Here is a 21284-nt window from a genome sequence, read left to right on the forward strand (position 1 = left end):
GAAATAAAAACTAGGATGTGACTTCCTATCCTATCCCAAAGAAAGGTAATGAAATAAAACCATATTCACACAAAAAATCTTTGGAATATTTGGGACCTCACTGAAAATGAATGTTTAATTTCTAAAGGTTGCAGAATCCATTTTCTTATGTTCTAAGAAGGAGTCAGGGCCAGGCGCAGATGCTCATGCCTATAATCCCACCACTTTGGGAGGCCGAGGCAGGCGGATCACGAGGTCAAGAGTATGGAGACCATCCTGGCCAACATGGTGAAACCTCGTCTCTACTAAAAATACAAACATTAGCTAGGCATGGTGGCGTGTGCCTGTAGTCCCAGCTACTTGGGAGGCTGAGGCAGGAGAATTGCTTGAATCTGGGAAGGGAGAGGTTGCAGTGAGACAAGATTGCGACCCTGTACTCCAGCCTGGCAACAGGGCAAGACTCCATCTCAAAAAAAAAAAAAAAAAAAAAAGGAGTCAGGCAGCAGCAGCATTATACTTCTCATTCTGTGCTATTGACTCTAACAGGAGTCAACTATCTGGACTAGATGATAAGTCTGACTTTTCTTAGTATCATAAACCATTAAAAATAACTTGTATAGACTTTGTGGGTGTAAGTGGATTACTGCTGGCCTGGCGAAAGAAGCTTACACCGTCAAGATGATTTTATCAGCAAGTTTGTGTGTGTCAAATCCTAGAGCCAACTTAAATTGGCTTTAAATGTTTTTTTTAATTGCTATCTCAAATAACAAGAAATTGGAAAGCAGGGCAGTTCAAGCATTGGCTACTTCAAGGGCTCAACAATGACAGGCATCTCAGTTTTTTCTATTCTCTGTGCTGCCATCCTCAGTACATTGTTTGTTTGTTTGTTTTGTTTGTTTTTGAGACAGAGACTCACTCTGTCACCCAGGCAGGAGTGCAGTGGCACGATCTTGGCTCACTGCAACCTCCACCTCCCAGATTGAAGCGATTCTCCTGCCTCAGCCTCCCAAGTAGCTGGGATTACAGGTGTGAGCCACCACATCTGGTTAATTTTGTATTTTTAGTAGAGACGGGGTTTCACCATGTTGGCCAGGCTGGTCATTGGTCTCGAACTCCTGACTTCAAGTGATCCACCCGCCTCAGCCTCCCAAAGTGCTGGGATTACAGACTGGAGCCACCATACCCAGCTAGTACATTGTTTTTGTCCTCCGGATTAGCCCCCTCATCTAACAACAGGTAGAAATTAGCCATTCTTTATTACAAGGAATGGTCTAAGAGACCCTGTCCCCAAATTCACAAGCAATTAGAAAGCAATTAGGAGAAAAAAGCTACTTTGGACATAAAGCATAAAGAATTCCTTTATTATAAATAGTGAAAGGTAATAAAACTGGAAACATAAACACATATCTTTTCTAAACAAAAATTCAATATGGCAATACAAAACTTAGCCAGGCTTGGTGGGAGCTCCTGTAATCCCAGGTACTTGGGAGGCTCAGGCAGGAGAATCACTTGAATCCAGGAGGCGGAGGTTGCAGTGAACCAAGATAACGCCACTGTACTCCAGCCTGGGTGACAAGAGCGAAACTCCATGTCAAAACAAAAAAAGCCGGGCTTGGTAGCTCACGCCTGTAATCCCAGCACTTTAGGATGCCAAGGTGGGTAGATCATCTGAAGTCAAGAGTTTGAGACCAGCCTGACCAACATGGAGAAACCCCGTCTCTACTAAAAATGCAAAATTAGCCGGGCGTGGTGGTGCATGCCTGTAATCCCAGCTACTCAGGAGGCTGAGGCAGGAGAATCGCTTGAACCCAGGAAGCAGGAGGTTGCAGTGAGCCAAGATCACGCCATTGCACTCCGGCCTGGGCAACAAGAGCGAAACGCCTTCTCAAAACAAACAAACAAAAAATTCAATATGGCAGCCCAAAATAACTAAAAACAACATAGTGGGTGAAGAGTTAAACTTTCTCTTCACACATTAGCACTATATATGTAAATCATTCAGCCTGGTAACTTCTCATAAAGTGTTTCATCTTTCCTAAAATCATATTACATTAATTATAATTTGTTTAAATTAATTCTGACATTATGCTTATAATAATCATCTTTTTAATATTTAAATACCATTGGACTAACACTTTGATCATTTGGCAAAACTTCCATTTTGATTCAATGAAAAACGTCCATATATTTACATATTTTACTCTTTGGAGAAGGTTACCTCTAGATTTCTTGACCGTTTCACCCTTTTCTACGAAAGTTTATGCGACTTATAAGTTCTCTGAACTTCAGTATTAAGGAGTAGTTGTTCATGTTGTCTTTCCATATTTCATAAGTCCTTTTAAGTTTTTCATAATAACTTTCTTTTTTCAAGCTGAAATCTGATCCTGTTGTTTTTAAAAAACTGTCCTTTTTCCATATTTCTCTCCAGGAATCTTTGAATTTTTCCAAGTAACTTTCTTTTTCAGAGTCTTCCTTCCATATTCCTTCTCCTTTTTTTAAGGCTGTTAATTCAGCTTTAAGTAAGTTTCTGTGAACTGTCCAATAGATTTTAGAATCATATTTAAGCCCTTTAACAAGAACAGTTTTGCCAAGGCCTCTTCTCAAAATTTCTTCATTCAGATTCACGCTGAAATATCCACCCTTGAATTTAAAAATAATACAAACCAATTATTTAAGATAATTGTTGTTATACCCATCACATCTTATTTACCTTAAAAATCAGTCATTCAACAATTTTAGTCCTCCAAAGAAAAGGCAAAAATGGTCCCCAAGGCTCCCCCAAAACAGCTCTTGCGAAATCCAAGGATTTTTATTACTAGAAGAGACCCTTGCTCAAAATCAGTTGATTCTTTTATAACATGGAATTCTCCACAGACTCACTGTTCTCCTAATCCGAAGAGGTGAGGAAGCAATAAAGTATGAAAAATGTGTTTTTGGTCTGTTGGTGGTTCTGTGGAGGGGAAGTGGGACACCCAAGATAGGCAGAGTGACAGTAGGACCAGCAAAAGAAACTAAGAGACGAAGAGAAACTAAACTACAAGTAGCCAAATGCGAAATGAACTGAATCATCACTGAACTGTTCAATTAGGTTCAGAATTCCAGTGTTTTGGACAGCACTGGCAAGTAAATACATTTTTAAAAGACTTCCCTCAAAATAATTAACATAAAAATAGTCTTGGCCATTGAGTCTCCATCCTACAGGAAATTTTATTCATGGAATACCTCACCTCCTAATGAAACTGGATAAATGGGATTTTTTTTTTCATTAATTTACGGTATAAAGGAGATCCTGGCGGGGCGCGGTGGCTCATGCCTGTAATCCTAACACTTTGGGAGGCCGAGGCGGGCAGATCACAAGGTCAGGAGTTCGAGACCAGCCTGGCCAACATGGTGAAACACCGCCTCTGCTGAAAAAAAATACAAAAATTAGCCGGGTGTGATGGCAGGCGCCTGTAATCCCAGCCACTCAGAAGGCTGAGGCAGGAGAATTGCTTGAACCCAGGAGGCGGAGGTTGCAGTGAGCCAAGATCACACCACTGCACTCCAGCCTGGGTGACAGAGCAAGACTCCATCTCGGGAAAATAAATAAATAAATAAAAGGAGATCCTGCCTAGATATTTCTACAATCCTTGTGGGATTTTAATCTTAACAAAGTGTTAATAAAATTTTGTTCCTTCAAATTGAGAAATTTTTAGTACATGATAACAGTTATAAAGCAATTATCATATTTTTCTAAATCTTTCAAATCTTATAAGCTCATTCCCTTGAACCAAACTCAGTATAATTAAAATTCCACCTCACACGTTAGCAAAATTCAAACAGGAGAAGTAAATTATCACTCTATGTGTATAGCATAGTTTGGTCACCCAGGAAGCAAGATAAAATAAAGATATGCTTATAAGATGAAGTAAGTGTAGGCTCAGGAGCCAGGAAGAGTTGGGTTTGGATACAGGCTTTTCTTCCAGGTTACCCTGACCAAGACAATCAGTTTCCCTAAAAGTCCTACCTGAAAGTGGGAATAAAAGCAACAACCTGTAGAGTGGTTCTGAAGATAAGTGACATAATATAAGCATGGCACCTTAACTCAGTGTCTGACACATGTTGACCCTCAAAATATACATAATTGATTGCTACCTTTATCATCGTCATAATCATCTCCTTTTTTTTGGTAATTATACTCTTTAACTTAAAAGCTAATATTTTTGTAAGGCCTTTAGGATGTTTTATACAACTTTGTATTATTAACTTACTTTTTTTGTTTTGTATTGTTTTGTTTTGTTTTTTTGAAGCGGAGTCTCACTCTGTCACCCAGGCTGGAGTGCAGTGGCACGATCTTGGCTTACTGTAACCTCCGCCTCCAGGGTTCAAGTGATTCTCTTGCCTCAACCTCCTGAGTAGCTGGGATTCCAGGCACCCGGCACCATGCCCAGCTTATTTTTGTATTTTTAGTAGTGATGGGGTTTCACCAAATTGGCCAGGCTGGTCTCAAACTCCTCACCTCAAGTGAACTGCTGGCCTCGGCCTCCCAAAGTGCTGGGATTACAGGCATGAGCCACTATGCCCAGCCTTTATTAACTTACTTTTAAACTTACTTTTAAAATACAAGATACTTCAATCAATTAGTTTTAGATAATTCTTATTTTGAAAGTACTGAATATCATCTGGACATGCAAAAATTAATGAATTTCATTAAGCTTTCTATTAATATTTCAAAAAGCTTTTAAGAATTAAAATGGTTAAAATTCTAATCATCTTATTTTATTTACAAGAAGGGGTCTCTCTCTATCGCCCAGGTTGGAGTACATTGGTGCGATCATAGCTCATTGCAGTCTCGACTGCGTAGGCTGAAGCATTCCTCCCACCTCAGCCTCCTGAGTTGCTGGGATTACAGGCACAAGCGACTGTACCCTCATAATTATAATTTTAAAAGCTGAATATCATAGTAGTGATCAAGGTATGAAAACCTATCTGATGGCCCACCAAAAAAATCTGGAGTAAGGCACATCCACATCCTGGGATGCAGGACAGTGATTCAGCAACAAAGATGAAACTGTCATTTCCAGTTATACAATGGCTATGGCCAATCATAAAGGTAAGAAAACTCTGAGGCAACATCTTTAGATGACTCATCACTGATCAGAACTAGTACTTAAGAATGTTCAACTTTACAGTTCAAAGATTTATACACTTAGACCTATCAACAACACATTGGACCAGACTAAGCAAACCGTCAGAAAACACCCTGGCTGTTTGTAGTTTCCAGCTAACAAGCCTCACTTAACAAGTGGTTTATAGTAACAAGCATGATGTAATATACCCATACATAAATAAACATATAATGATACTGCCTAAATTAGCAATGCCCAGAGTCATTAGTAATTTGAAGTTTATGGCCACAGTGGCTCATGCCTGTAATGCCAGCACTTTGGGAGGCTGAGGCAGGTGGATCACCTGAGGTCAGGAGTTCAAGACCTGCCTGGCCAACATGGCAAAACCTCATCTCTACTAAAAATACAAAAAATTAGCCAGGTGTGGTGGTGTGCACCTGTAGTCCCAGCTACTTGGGAGGCTGAAGCAGGAGAATTGCTTAAACCTGGGAGGCAGAGATTGCAGTGAGCCAAGATCATGCCGCTGCACTCCAGCCTGGGCAACAGAGTGAGACTCTGTTTCAAAAAATAATAATCATAAACAATAGGCCAGGCGCAGTGGCTCATGCCTGAATCCCAGCACTTTGGGAGGCCAAGGTGGGCAGATCACAAGGTCAAGAGATCGAGACCATCCTGGCCAACATGGTGAAACCCCATCTCTACTAAAAATACAAAAATTAGCTGGGTGTGGTGGCGCCCATGTGTAGTCCCAGCTACTCAGGAGGCTGAGGCAGAAGAATCACTTGAACCCGAGAGGCAGAGGTTGCGGTAGCCGAGATCGTGCTACTGCACTCCAGCCTGGCAACAGAGAGAGACTCCATCTAAAAAATAATAATAATAAATAATAATTTGAAGTTTTTCTTTTTTCTTAATTTTATTTTTTTCTATATTAAACATATATTACATATGTAACTAAAATAAAATTTGTATACAAGACACCTATGCATAATCACTATCAGTAGCAGTTTAAAAGGCAAAAAAAAGTCAGTCCCATTATATATCCAAAGTTCTAATTAAATAAGTGTTTACATATAAGTAATAAGAAGAATAAGATATTGCTAGTTATTTCTTCACATTGCTTACCTTATTCACCAGAAGATAGCAAAAGAGTGCTGAATTCTCCTTTCCAAGAAGTTGGAACCATAGTAATTGGGAAGGTTTTAGCTCTTTTTGTAACCATGCCTTCCCAGTTTCAGCGAGTTCTACTCCAGCCAACTTAACCAGCAAAGCACCACGTGGCTCCTCTAAAAAGGTTAGGTAGAAAAGAGTTTAGCTTTAACAGCATGTTGTAAAAGCAAATTCCAGTCAGTTGGCCTCCAACAAACAAACAAATATATGTTTATTTATAAATACCCAGTCTCTCTAACTGTAGACCCATTTATTTCTATATTCAAGTTTTCTTTTAAAACAATACAAGTATATATAACACAGTAATTTCAAAAACTCATTTTTTTTTCTTTTTTCTTTTTGAAACAGGGTCTCACTCTGTCACCTAGGCTGGAGTACAGTGGCGCAATCTCAGTTCACTGCAATCTCTGCCTCCCAGGTTCAAGTGATTCTCGTGCCTCAACCTCCTGAGTAGCTGGGATTACAGGCATGCACCATCATGCCCAGCTGATTGTTGCATTTTTAGTAGAGACAGGGTCTCGTTATGTTGGCCAAGCTAGTCTCGAACCCCTAGTCTCAAGTGATCCACCCACCTCGGCCTCCCAAAGTGCTGGGATTACAGGCGTGAGTCACCACGCCCAGCCTTCAAAAACCCATTTCAGTAAGCTTCAGAACAAGTAGTGAGATTTAACCAATTTAACCTTCTTTTTTCAACTTCCCATGCTTATTTTTACACATACACACATAAAGCTATAGGCCTTCAGTTTAATAATATGGGCTATTACCACCAAAAGAACACAGAAACTGCTTTTTCACTTAACTTATTGAAGATATCTTCCAATCTCAACAAATATTGATCTACATCAACACTGTTATGCTTATACATTTTGCAAAACTGACTTCTAGACAGGATTTTATCAACTGATATTCTAAGTAGCATAATATGAAGAAGACCTGTTTACCCAAACCCTTGATAGAATTTTAACCAATGTAATTTTAATAACAAGATTTTACTTTAGATAAAGTTTATAACTTTCCAAAAAGGGATAACAGCTGACAAAAAAAAACTTAATGTCTTTAAAAAAATGATACACTTAACATACATTAAGCTCTTACATAATGGTTGAAAATATAAAGTTAAATCCATCTATTCTCCAGGAAAGAAATAATACTTTAGTTCAAGAAGATATCCTAGAACACTGTTACATTATTTGATAAAAAAATAAATTTTATTAGGATATGGGCTTCTTAAAACCTGTCCTAGAATTTTAGTTTGAGAAGCACCAAAAGCTATAAGCAATTGTACTACTGCACTCCAGCCTAGGCTACAGGGCAAGAACTTACCTCAAAATAAAGAAGGTCAGGTGCAGTGCCTCACGCCTGTAATCTCAGCACTTTGGGAGGCCGAGGTGGGTGGATCACCTGAGGTCAGGAGTTCAAGATCAGTCTGGCCAACATGGTGAAACCCTATCTCTACTAAAAATACAAAAATTAAGGCCAGACGTGGTGGCTCACGCCTGTAATCCCAGCACTTTGGGAGGCTGAGGCAGGTAGATCACCTGAGGTTAGGAATTCGAGACAACCCTGACCAACATGGCGAAACCCTGTCTCTACTAAAAATAAGAAATTAGCCAGGCATGGTGGCACATGCCTGTAATCTCAGCTACTTTGGAGGCTGAGGCAGGAGAATTGCTTGAATTTGGGAAGCGGAAGTTGCGGTGAGCCAAGATCGTGCCATTGCACTCCAGCCTGGGCAACAAGAGCAAAACTCCCTCTCAAAAACAAAAACAAAAAATACAAAAATTAGCTGGGCATGGTGGTGCATGCCTGTAATCCCAGCTACTCAGGAGGCTGAGGCACGAGAATCACTTCAATCTAGGAGGCAGAGGCTGAAGTGAGCCAAGATCGCACCACTGCACTCCAGCCTGGGCAATAGAGTGAGACTGTTTCAAAAAAAAAAGAAGAAGAAGAAGAAAAAGGTATTTGTAGAATGATCATACTTTTACAAAAACTTTGTGTTACAATAATACACAAATTAGATTAAGGCAGTATATCCAACAAAGATTAAATTATGTCAAATCATTAGTACATAATGAGTTACAGAAAGCCTGAAAATTCTGAGGTCCCTCTCCAATACTGTAATGTTGCCAACACCACCAATCCTCTTCCAGTAAGACATGCTGATAGCAGCAGGAGGCAGTCAAATTCCCAGGAAAATAGGGGCAGGTGCCCGGTGAAACCTGACCTTCAAACCAAAGACAGTTTAAAGCCTAAAAACCAAGCTACAAGTCTCAGATAAATCCATGGAGTGGATAGAGAGCCTCTCTTCTTATTTGGTGCTCTTTCCTCTGATTGATCCCCACCCTCCACCTATTTTACATATAGCTACCCTTCCCTAATTGGTTTTTGCACTGTCATGCCCATCTTTTAGTGGTGCACATTTTTAGCCTTTTTTGCATACTCACAAACCAATCAGCGTGCACTCACCCATTCTGAGCCTAAAAAGCCCCAAACTCAACCACACTTTGAAACTGACCGTCTTTGGGCAGGGGACTACCTGACTTCAGGTGGTGGGGGTTGGGTTGCACAACTCAGGTTCCCTCTCTGCTGAGAGCTGTTTTATCACTCAACAAAACTCTTTGCCTTGCTCACCCACCAGTGAGCAGCTAACCTCATTCTTCTTGGATGTGGGACAAGAATTGAGACCCACTGAACAGCAAGTGCAAATGAGCACGGGGTCCAGACCAGGGTGCAAGTCAAGTGCAGCCCACCAGGCCAAGTGGGCAGAATACCTCCTGTAGCAAGCCCGGGGCCAAGCAAGGTCCAGGCAGGGGCATCACCAGCTGTGGATATCTCTGGCGAAGCAGAGCCAAAAAAAATCCTGTGTCAACCCCATAGTCTTTGAGACCAAAGCTTTTGGGACCAAAAACTTGAAGTGGATGGTCCATTAATCTAATGAAACACTATCAACCTAAATATTAATATCCTAATTATTTACTTGACAAAGGTCATTGCATTCCTTTAAATTAGCAAATTCCCCATTGAGTATTTAAAATATAATATGATCAACAAGAATTTAAAAATAAATCTTCCAGAAACAAATTGATTTTTTGAAAAAGCAAGTGTTACCTTTATTTTTTATCTTTTTGAGATGCAATTTCTTTCTTGTCACCCAGGCTGAAGTGCAATGGTGCAATCTTGGCTCACTACAACCTCTGCCTCAAGTGATTCTCCTGCCTCAGCCTCCTGAGTAGCTGGAATTACAAGCGCATGCCACCACACTCCCGCCACCACACACAGCTAATTTTGTATTTTTAGTAGAAAGGGGGTTTTGCCATATTTGCCAGGCTGGTCTTGAACTCCTGACCTCAAGTTATCTGCCCACCTCGGTCTCCCAAAGTGCTGGGATTACAGGCATGAACCACTGTGTGTGTGTGTGTTGAGACATAGTTTTGCTCTGCCACTGTGTGTGTGTGTGTGTGTGTGTGTGTGTGTGTGTGTGTGTGTGTGTTGAGACATAGTTTTGCTCTGCCACCCAGGCTGGAGGACAGTGTGTGTGTGTGTGTGTGTGTGTGTGCGCGCACGTGTGTGTGTATGTGTGTGTATGTAGTGTGTGGAGACATGGTTTTGCTCTGCCACCCAGGCTGGAGTGCAGTGGCATGATCATGGCTCACTGTAGCCTCAACCTCCCAGGCTCAAGCGATCCTCCCATATCAGCCTCGCAAGTAACCAGGGCAACAGGCACACGCCATCGGGCCCAGCTAATTTTGTTGTTTATTTGTTTGTTTTTTGAAATCAGCTCTCACTTCTGTCACCAAGGCTGGAGTGCAGTGGCACAATCTTGACTCACTGCAACCTCTGCTTCCTGGGCTTAAGCAATGCTCTCGCCTCAGCCTCCCAAGTATCTGGGACTACAGGCCTGCACCACCACACTCAGCTAATCTTTGTATTTTTTGTAGAGACAGGTTTTCACCATGTAGGCCAGGCTGGACTCAAGCGATCCACCTGCTTCATCCTCCCAAAGTGCTGGATTACAGGTATGAGCCATTGCTAATTTAAATTTTTTGTGTGTGGAGACAGGGTTTCACAATGTTGCCAGGGCTGGTCTCAAATTCTTGGGCTCAAGGGATCCTCCTGCTACAGCCTCTCAAAGTGCTGGAAATACAGGCATGAGCCGCCACACCTGGTCTTTGATTTCTAATCTATGAATTTTTTAGTTTTGTGTTACTGTGACGTGAATCCCTCTATCTTCTGAGCCCTTCAATAAATCTTTTATACAAACATCAAAAATAAATAAGTAAATAAAACCCAATTCATAATAGATGGGATGACACAGTACATGCTGGTTAGGTGGGGAGAACAACTTAGGCTCCAGTGGAGTAGGCCAAGAGTACTCTATCAAAAAGGTAGAACTTGGCCAGGTACAGTGGCTCAGCCTGTAATCCCAGCACTTTGGAAGGTAGAGGTGGGCCGATGTCTTAAACCCAGAAGTTCAAGAAGGGCAAGGGCAACACAGCAAGACCCCCTTTCTACAAAAAAAAAACTTAAAAATTAGTGGACATGATGGTACACTTCTGTAGTCCTAACTGCTTAGGAGGCTGAGGCAAGAGGATAGCTTCAGCTTGAAAGGAGGAGGCTGCAATGAACCATGATCGCACCACTGCACTCCAGCCTGGGTGACAGAGCAAGACCCAGTCTCAAAATCAATCAATAAATATAAAGTGGGACTTGGATGTTTCAAATAAACAGAGAAGCAGAAGGCAGTAGAGAGTGACTATGTCAAGTAAGGGAAGGATCATGATTATCTAGAAAAACTACAGACATGAGACGAAAACTGAAGCAAACCCCAACTAGGGAGTCTGTTATATTTCTGCCCCATGAGATGGGTGGGAAACTCTGTGGCTAAATATTTTTGAGGTTTTTAGAGAGATAGGATATAATACAAAAACTGATTTTTTTGTAAACAACTCTAGATCTACAAAATACTATCAGTGGATTCATGACAATGTACAACTTCATGAGACACATGAAGCTGTATGACAGCAGAATCATCTACACCTGTGTCAAAAACTTTTTTTTTTTTTTTTTACCATCAGGGATAAGAGAAGCTTTGAATAATTTCCTCACTAGGCTGAAGGTTTTATGACTACCGTAGGCATGTGCCCATTTTCTTTGCTGCTGTACTGAGACAGTAGCAATAGCGCAGGCATTCAGTAATAATTGGAGGAATGAAGTATTCTAAATGTTTCAGTTCACAAAATTTTTAGGCTCTGTGTGTGTGTGTGTGTGTGTGTGTGTGTGTGTGTGCCTCCTCATTCATACATACCAAAAATAAGATAGCAGAAGGGATAGGTGGCACAGAATTGTCATTAGGAAGGAGTCTTAGAAATCATAACTTTCTTGTTTGATGGTGGTGGGAACCACAGACCAAAAGTAGAAACAGAACACAGCTCCACACACCAATCTGTGTTCTACTACACCATGCAGGCTCTACTACTATGTTGAGTCATTTGAACCAAACCTTCTTAGTAAGAGTGACCTCCATTTTTAGGACCTGGATCTTAGCCCTCCTCAGAAATAGAATAAACATCTATTTCTATTACATAATCCAAGAAGTAAAAATAGTGAGAGGAACACAGGAGCTTTTAATTAACTATTTTAAAATGAAGACTATGCTCTAGCAACTTATTGTAACATTCAAAATGGTGTTTGGATAGCAACTTTCTAGCTCTAAAACAATTTTACAGGTAAATAGGTTCCATGTCTGAAAGTGCAAAATGATCTTTTTCACATAAGCAGTTTATGTTAGTCATAAAACAGACATTAGCACTATCATGACATTTGTAGTGGTTAATATCTGTTGAGAGGTATAAGACATTTAATATCTGTTTCTTTAACTTCTACATGTCTATAGAACATGCAGTTCTGAACTAAGTGATGGAAAATCTGTTTTCTAGCTTTGATTTCATCATTATTAGCTAGATGGCATTTAATCTCTATAGAAAATATTAAAATAACTGGAGGAGAAAAGTGGGAATTTAAGGACTTCTAAGGCTCCCTTAGGCTCTAAAATTCAGATTCTATGTACCAAATTACATAAATATTATTTGTGTGAGATCCCTTAATATAAAAATCATACATGGCAATTACAGTGCTGTGGCATTGCATGATTTCAGGAGGCAGATTTCTATGGAATATCACCCCTGTAGACATGCAATGCATAGCCTGGACAACCACAGGTGATGATCTGGCTGGCTAAGCTCTAACGAGTCATTACTATCAGATAGGAGAGATTTAAATTATTACAGCAACTGAGAAGCTAAAGGACCTGTGAAGTGTAAATCCTGCTTAGAGCTGAGATGCCCAAAGAAGGCCATCCTTGGTAATCTCTCTTCAGGGAGCAACACTCATTAAAACTGTATAAGTTCTCTTTGGTTTATTAAAAGAATTAATGGTATCAAGTATGTTTGGGAGGAAAAAATCAATCTTGTTCCTTTACAGTTGTACGTTATTGAACAGAGTGATATTCGTTCAACTTGGGATTTTAAAAAAGCAAGAACTCCTTTCTTCATAAAATCAGAATATTAAGAAGGGCCATAAATAGAATTAATTCATTTGACAAATTTTACCAAGTCTCTATTGGCTAATAAGTCTTTTTCTAGGGACTTTGAATACCAAAATAAAAAGGAAAAACTCCTTGCCCATCAGGGGCTCACAGTTCAGTAAGGGATATAAACCTAAATACATAATAATAGCAGAAAAAGGTGAATAAGTACTATAATTGCAGTGTATTATAAATTGTTGTGGGGTATAATAAAGAAAGAGGCTAATTCAGCTTGGCAGTTAAGGAGGCTTCACAGAAGAGCTGACAGTTGAGCCGGATTCTGAAGAATCAATTGATGTTCAAAAGAGGCCAAGATACTCCAAGCAAAGAACCAGGCCCAGGGTTATGAGAATGCATATAAGCAGCAGGAAGGTCTGTGTGTCTGGGGGCTTTGATGTGAAGCAAGGAGAAATGGGAATTGCAGCAGGCAAGTGGCATCTTACACCAAACTTGTCCAGTCTGCAGCCTGTGGGCCACATGCAGCCCAGGACGGCTTTGAATATGTCCCAACACAAATTTGTAAACTTTCTTAAAACGTTATGATATTGTTTTGCTTTTTTTTTTTTTTTTTAGCTCATCAGCTATCATTAGTGTATTTAATGTGTGGCCCAAGAAAATTTTTCTTCTTCCAATGTGGCCCAGGGAAGCCAAAAGATTGGATACCCCTGTCTTACACCCTTCCTCCCTGTGCCTCAATCACAGGAGTCTTGGTATGTCTTGTCAAAAGCATCATGCTCTTTCTCACCTATCCTCTTTCTAGCTAGCCTCCTTTTAATTCTTCAGGTCCCTGATTAAATAACAACTCCTCAATGAGGCCTTCTCTGACTACTCTATATGTATAGATTCCATACTGCCATCCCCAAGACCACCCAGAATTATCATAGTATCCTGCTCCTTTTCTTCATAGCTCTTAGGACAACTTTTCATTTGTTTGTTGTCTATCTCCCACCTAGACTATAAGCTTCAAGGGTTAAAGGAGCTTTGTTTTACCCAACATTGTACCATTAGCTTAGGTCCTAGACCATAATAGGTGCTCAACATTTGTGAAATGAATGAATGATTGAATAGTTCAATTTAAAAAGCAGTGAAGGGGCAGGGTGTGGTGGCTCAGGCCTGTAATCCCAGCACTTTTGGAGGCCGAGGTGGGCGGATCACCTGAAGTCAGAAGTCCCAGACCAGCCTGACCAACATGGAGAAACCCCGTCTCTACTAAAAATACAAAATTAGCTGGGTGTGGTGGCGCATGACTATAATCCCAGCTACTCAGGAGGCTGAGGCAGGAGAATTGCTTGAACCTGGGAGGCGGAGGTTGCGGTGAGCAGAAATTGCACCATTGCACTCCAGCCTGGCAACAAAAGTGAAACTCCGTCTCAAAAAAAAAAAAAAAGGAGCAAAAGAAGAAAGGAAATCTGAGCCAAATTAAGCACCTCCCACCTCCTTATATATAAAGCCAAGAATTGAGACTTTCTCATGGACAATGGAGAGTTATTAGGAATTAAAATGACTTTTTTTTGCTATTTTATAAATAACTTCTAATAAAAGAAGACCACAATAGTTAGTTTCATTAATCTTGTACCTTACTTACTTCTCAATGAAGCTATAATAGGTAAAGTAATAGGTATATGTTCAATTTCTAAACCATTCTCAGTTATTCGGCGTAATCGTCCACGTAGTTTAACATTTCTTCTTATAAATTCTACTGGAATATCCGAAGAGCTTGTAAATTTTGATGTCTATTGATTTACAGGGAGAAAAATATAACCACTTATTATTATTGTCATCTCAAAATTTAAAATGTCAAATTATCAAAACATTTCACAAGAGTACATAACCATGAACATTTTAAAATTTAGTTCCTAATTTTATATTACTTTAATATGATTTAATCAAAAGTGTTTATGGAAACATTATTTACAAATCATTATTCACCATTTTCAAGCCAACCACATAAAGACATTAAACAGACTCCTAACTTCTAAAAGCTTATAACCTCAAAATATGACACAATTCATCAAAAGACATTGAGTATCTATCTATGCCTGGCACCACACAAATCTGGTTAAACAGTCTCTAGCTTGTTCCACATAAGTACAATCTATTCATGCATATACTGACGGAAAAACTTAAACAAAGCTCAGTCAAATTAAGTTAGAACCTTAACCAACCAGGTTTTTTTACTATCATTTTTTTTATCTTGTAGGAGAAAAGGCACATTTAAAAAAGAAAAACGAAAAAAAGGCCAACATTAGGACTGTACTACAATCCCTAACACTTAGGTGATATCCTGGAATCAATCAACACTTTATGCCTATTTTTTCCACGTTAACAATACCATAAGCTTTGTTCATAATTATGGCTAGTTAAGAGGCTCACATAACAGAAGGAAAAGCCAGGCACGATGGCTTATGCCTATAATCCCAGCACTTTGGGAGACAGGTTGGAGGGTTACTTGAGGCCAGAAGTTTGAGACCAGCCTGGGCAACAATAGCAAGATACCATCTCCACAAAAAAATGTAAAAATCAGCTGGGCATGGTAACACAGAACAGGAGGGTCACTTGAGCCCAGGAGTTTAAGGTTACAGTGAGCCATAATAGCACCACTACACTCCAGCCTGGGTGACAGAGCGAGAACCTGACTCTGTCAAAAAAAAAAAAAAAAAAAGAAAAGAAAGAATAAATTAGTACCCAACTTCCTATGACATAAGGTTGAACTGGAGATTTTTATAACCAAGAATAATGTAGGAGACAAACCCAGAATGTGGAATATACTATAGAATAAATCACTTTGTTTTCCCAACAAATCAATGGCATTGGAAAAAAAGGGTGGCAAGATACTATAAAATAAATGAGATTTAAGAAATAAATAAAATATATAGACTATTTGAATAGATCATCTATTTTTAAAAATCATAGTGACAATTGGCCGGGCATGGTGGCTCACGCCTGTAATCCTAGCACTTTGGGAGGCCGAGGCGGGAGGATCACCTGAGGTCAGGAGTTCGAGACCAGCCTCAACATGGAGAAACCTTATCTCTACTAAAAATACAAAATTAGTCGGGCGTGGTGGCGCATGCCTGTAATCCCAGCTACTTGGGAGGCTGAGGCAGGAGAACTGCTTGAACCTGGGAGGCGGAGGTTGCAGTGAGCCAAGATCGCACCATTGCACTCCAGCCTGGGCAACAAGAGCGAAACTCTGTCTAAAAAAAAATTTTTTTTAAAATCATAGTGACAATCAAGATCTGAATACAGACTGGGTATTAGATGATTCTAAGAGATTATTGTTAATTTTATTAGCTGTGATAATATTAAAGGACAAACTAACATTACAGATCTTTTTTTTTTTTAGACAGGGTCTCGCTCTGTGGCCCAGGCTGCAGCTCAGTGGCATAATCCTGGCTCACTGTAGCCTCGACCTCCTGGGCTCAAGTAATCCTCCGGCCTCAGCCCCCCAAGTAGGACTACAGGTGTGCACCACTACACCTGGTTAATTTTTAAATTTTTTGTATAGATGGGGTCTTTATTTGTCACCCAGGCTGATCTCAAATTCCTGGGCTCAAACAATCCTCCTGCCTCATGAATTTTGATGTCATAAACTAGGAAGTACATATCATCACCTTCTTGCCAAAATGCTTAGGCTGAATCTCACAAGGCAAGAAACAAATTCAGATTATAGAACATATTACAAGACAACTGGCTTGGACTCTAAAAATGTCAGCATCATGAAAGAAAAAAATTGTTTTTAAGTAGGGGTAATGGCCAGATGCGATGGTTCATACCTGTAATCCCAGCATTTTGGGAGGCCGAGGAGGACAGATCACGAGGTCAATAGATGGAGACCATCCTGGCCAACATGGTGAAACTCCATCTCTACTAAAAATACAAAAATTAGCTGGGCATGGTGGTGCGTACTTGTAGTCCCAGCTACTCAGGAGGCTCAGGCAGGAGAATCGCTTGAACCTGGGAGGTGGAGGTTGCAGTGAGCTGAGATTGTGCCACTGCACTCCAGCCTGAGTGAAACTCCATTTCAAAAAAAAAAAAAAAAAAAAACAAGTAGGGATAATATTCTTGATTAAAGGAGTCTAATGAGACATAACAAGTAAATATAATGCATGATCCTTGTTTGAATGCTGGATTGGGAAAAAAACAATAAAGGACCTTTTTTAGAAAATACATCTGAATATGAACTTTATTTTATGTAAGATTGGTGCAGAAATGTTAAATTTATTAGATGTGCTAATATTAATGTGGGTATGTAGGAAAAATCCTTGCTCTTAGGAAGTACACTATGAAGTATTTATGGATGATGTCTCATGATGTCTGCAACTTGCTTTGAATTGGTTTCACAAAGGGATAGAGAATACAACTGTAGCAAAATGTTAACAACTGGTGAATCTAGGTGAAAGGAAAATGAATGTGACAAAATTTTTTAGGAGAAAAAGTTGGGAGGAAAAAGATTCTGGATCTACTGTCAATATTCATTCAAGAATGTGAAATATGCAGAATATAAATGAAAGAGAGGAGAAATGCTAAATCAAACCACAAAGAATTTGAATCACAGGACAAAGTTGCTTATGACAAGTTTATGGGAAAAACAGAGAAATACAGATTAAATATCCACATAGTCAGATGGTTCCCAACATGGTTTACTGAAAACACTAAGGGAATACCAATGAATTAATCAATGTCAATGGAAAGTGGTACTCTAGGGGTAATCTATGGAACTCTGACCTCCAGTTTAATATGATCATGAATGACTTGAATGATAGCATGAGGAACAAACATCAGGATGGCTGGTTGTTTGGAAGGATATGACTGCTGGAGGTCAGGATAAGTACTCAAAAAGATTCTGACAACCAGAATAATGAACTAAATTGTAAAGACTCCTCCTGTACTCCCCAAAACTAATGAAGGATGGCAGAGAACAAATTAATACCTATAGTGCTTATATGGGTGATATTTAGAGATTTTAGGGAACTGTGAACTCAAAATGAGTAAAAGTATAACATTGCTGCTAAAAACACACACACAAAAACAGAAAAAGTGCAACCTGGTCTCCTCACCACCAAAAAAAGAAGTTCAACCTAAGGTAATGTTTTTAGGAACAAAATCTAGAGGAAGAGAAGTGAGAGACAGATTGTCCTAAAGCAGGACCTAAGGAGAATATATTGCACTACTCTGGGATCTTTTTTCTTTTTTTGTGAGACAGAGTCTCGCTCTGTTGCCCAGGCTGGAGTGCAGTGGCGTGATCTCGGCTCACTACAATCTCTGCCTCCCGGGTTCAGGCAATTCTCCTGCTGCAGCCTCCTGAGTAGCTGGGATTACAGGCATGTGTCACCACACCCAGCTAATTTTTATATTTTAAGTAGAGACAAGGTTTCGCCATGTTGGCCAGGCTGGTCTCAAACTCCTGACCTCATGTGATCCGCCTGCCTCAGCCTCCCAAAGCACTGGGATTACAGGCGTGAGCCACCGTGCCCAGCCATGAGATCGTATTTCATAAAAGGCTTTAACAAACTGGAACAAAGCCAGAAGAAGGGCAAAAAAAAAATAGGCACCTGGAAACCATATCACCCAGGAGAACTGACAGTACTTTGCCCAGGGAAAGAAAGAGTTAAAAGAAGTAGAATGGCCAATAAAGATGTCTTCAACTACTAAAAGTGTATCCTTTTTAATTCTGGTGTGTTTTCTTACAATATATGCAAGAAGGTCAAAGAGTGCCTTAATGTTTGGAGTTTTATAAATTATTAAGAAGCTGAAGGAGGAAATCAAAGGAGCACCAATGTTCCTGCTCTCAAGGAGCTCCCAGTGTATGTGAGAAAGATTCCATTGCATCCATTTATTTTATATCCCACAACAACACAAAGCTCAAAGCTGTGCTTCTGTAACACAGCAGGGACTATTTGGAAGATGAACAAAAAATATACATGAAACAACCAGAATATAACTGTAGAGCAATACATGAATAGGTTTAAAATAAATTATATATCAAAGGGGACAAAAACGGATAGATCCAAAGGATAAGAACAGATAAGGAGGCTGTCTTTACAGGAAGTAAATCCCGAGCTTGTGACAAACACAACCTACTCTCTAGGAGAGGCAGAAAGATGATGCTGCTACAAGGATGCTGTGTCTAAGCTTCAGACGGTGAAGAAGATGTCCTAAAGGCAAAAAAATAAATGCTGGAAGCATCCTGGTAAAGACAAAGAAAATAAGGGTTTCAAATTCAAGACATAAATTTGAAATCCAGCTCTGCCATTTACTAGCTGGATGATCTTGTGAAAATTGTTTACCTCCTTTAAGTATCTACTTCGTCATCTATAAAAATCAACCTTGATCAAAAGATTATTATAAGCATTAAATGAAATTATGTTTATAAAGTGCTGGCACAATGCCAAACTCAATAATCTTTTTTTATTTTTTAAATATAAAATTTGCAATTATCAACCAGTAACTGAAGGAATATAAGAACTTGATAAATAAACTCTCAGAGGGAAGAAAATCAGCAATACAAAAAGAACACTGAAGCATGACTAACACAATATCCATTGCTAAATCCCTTCTTCTTTGCCACCATGCATTTTAAGGATGGGAAAGCTAAATGGTCACTCTCCCTGCATCCTTTCCAGGTAGAGGTGGCTATGTGACAGAGGATGTAAACAAAATTCTGCTGAAGGCTTCTGCGAAAAACGCTTTCCTGACAAAGGAAAAGTTGTGGTTGGTACTGTCCTTTTCCTCCATTTCCTGCCTTGATCATGAATATGGTATTTGGAGCTACAAAAGGCATCCTATGCAATAAGAAAAGGCCAAAAAACTACATAGACTTAAGCCCTTATGTCACTGAGGCAAGGAACCACTGCCAGCAGCCTACCTCTAGACTTCTTATGACTTGAGAAAAATGAACCCCTTACATGGTGAAGCTGCTGTTACTTGGGGTTTCTCTTACTCGCAGCCAAACTCATCTGTAACACAACAAACATTTTTGTTTGCTTGTTTTTGTTTTAATCACTTCATGTTTCAATGTTCTCTTCCTAGCACCTAGCTTGCCCTTCTCATCACTAGTAAGTCACTATTACTTAAAAATAGTGGGCCAGGGCTGGGCGCAGTGGCTCACACCTGTAATCCCAGCACTTTGGGAGGCCAAGGCAGGCAGATCACGAGATCAGGAGATCGAGACCATCCTGGCTAACACGGTGAAACCCCATCTCTACTAAAAATACAAAAAATTAGCCGGGTGTGGTGGCACATGCCTGTAGTCCCAGCTACTTGGGAGGCTGAGGCAGGAGAATTGTTTGAACCCAGGAGCCAGAGTTTGCAGTGAGCCAAAATCGCACCACTGCACTCCAGCCTGGGCGACAGAGTGAGACTCTATCTCAAAAAAAAAAAAAAAAAATAGTGGGCCGGGTGCGGTGGCTCATGCCTGTAATCCCAGCACTTTGGGAGGCTGAGACAGGCAGATCACCAGGTCAGGGATCAAGACCATCCTGGCTAACACGGTGAAACCCCGTCTCTACTAAAAATACAAAAAATTAGCCGGGTGTGGTGGCATGTGCTTGTAGTCCCAGCTACTCAGGAGGCTGAGGCAGGAGAACTGCTTGAACCCAGGAGCCAGAGGTTGCAGTGAGCCAACATGGCGAAACCCCATCTCTACTAAAAATACAAAATTAGCCAGTGTGGTGGTGGACTCATGTAATCCCAGCTACTCAGCAGGCTGAGCCGAGATCATGCCAATGCACTCCAGCCTGGGCGACAAAGCAAGACTCCGTCTAAAAAAAAAAAAAAAGATAAATTATTGAGTCTGCGGAACAGAAAGAAAAAAAAAGATTGAAGAAAAGGGAACAGGGCCTAAGGAATCTATGGAACACCATTAAATGAACCAACATATGCACTAGAGGAGTCCCAGAAGAAAAAGAGAAACAAGCAGGAGAGAGACTATTTGAAAAAAAAACCATGACTGAAAACTTCCCAAGTTTGATGAAACAGACAAATATAAACATCCAAAAAGCTCAACAAACTCCAAGTAGGATGCACTCAAAAAGACTCAGGCCAAGATATTAGCAAACTGAATAAAGACAAAGAAAAAACTTTGAAAGCAGCAAGAAAGAAGCAATTTGTCACATAAAAGGATCCTTAATAAGATTATCTGCAGATCTCTCATCAGAAACTTTGGAGGCTATAAGGTAGTGGACTGATATATTCAAAGTGCTAAAAGCAAGAAAACTATAAACCAAGAATATTATATCCAGCAAAACTGACCTTCAGAAGTGAAGAATTCAAGACATTTCCGGATAAATACAAGCTGAGAAAGTTTGTTACCACAGACTTGCCCTGCAAGAAATGCTAAAACTAGTGCTACAGGTTGCAATGAAAGGACACTAGACAGTAACTTGAAGCCATATGAAGAGATAAAGATCTTGGTAAAAGTAAATACATGAGCAATTATAAACACT

General features: G+C 40.0%; 1 protein-coding gene across 5 annotated transcripts in view; it reads right to left on the reverse strand.

The window, feature by feature from the left end:
• Nucleotides 1-1319: 1319 nt before the first annotated feature.
• The window catches only part of C3H3orf33 (chromosome 3 C3orf33 homolog), a 43557-nt gene continuing 23592 nt past the window's right edge, over nucleotides 1320-21284 (reverse strand). For 4 of the 5 annotated variants that reach the window (XM_024355776.3, XM_063807293.1, XM_001149374.6 and 1 more), the window contains 3 exons: nucleotides 14423-14570; nucleotides 6210-6370; nucleotides 1320-2619 (listed from right to left, as the gene is read on the reverse strand). In XM_024355776.3, the coding sequence (XP_024211544.1) occupies nucleotides 2218-2619; nucleotides 6210-6370; nucleotides 14423-14570 (711 nt within the window). In that variant the 3' untranslated portion in view covers nucleotides 1320-2217. Of the gene's footprint in view, nucleotides 2620-6209; nucleotides 6371-14422; nucleotides 14571-16613; nucleotides 16703-21284 lie in introns of those variants that run through there. The other variant, XM_054681202.2, reaches the window with a different exon arrangement.

The sequence above is a fragment of the Pan troglodytes genome, chromosome 2 (assembly GCF_028858775.2).
Source record: "Pan troglodytes isolate AG18354 chromosome 2, NHGRI_mPanTro3-v2.0_pri, whole genome shotgun sequence".
NCBI lineage: Eukaryota > Metazoa > Chordata > Mammalia > Primates > Hominidae > Pan > Pan troglodytes.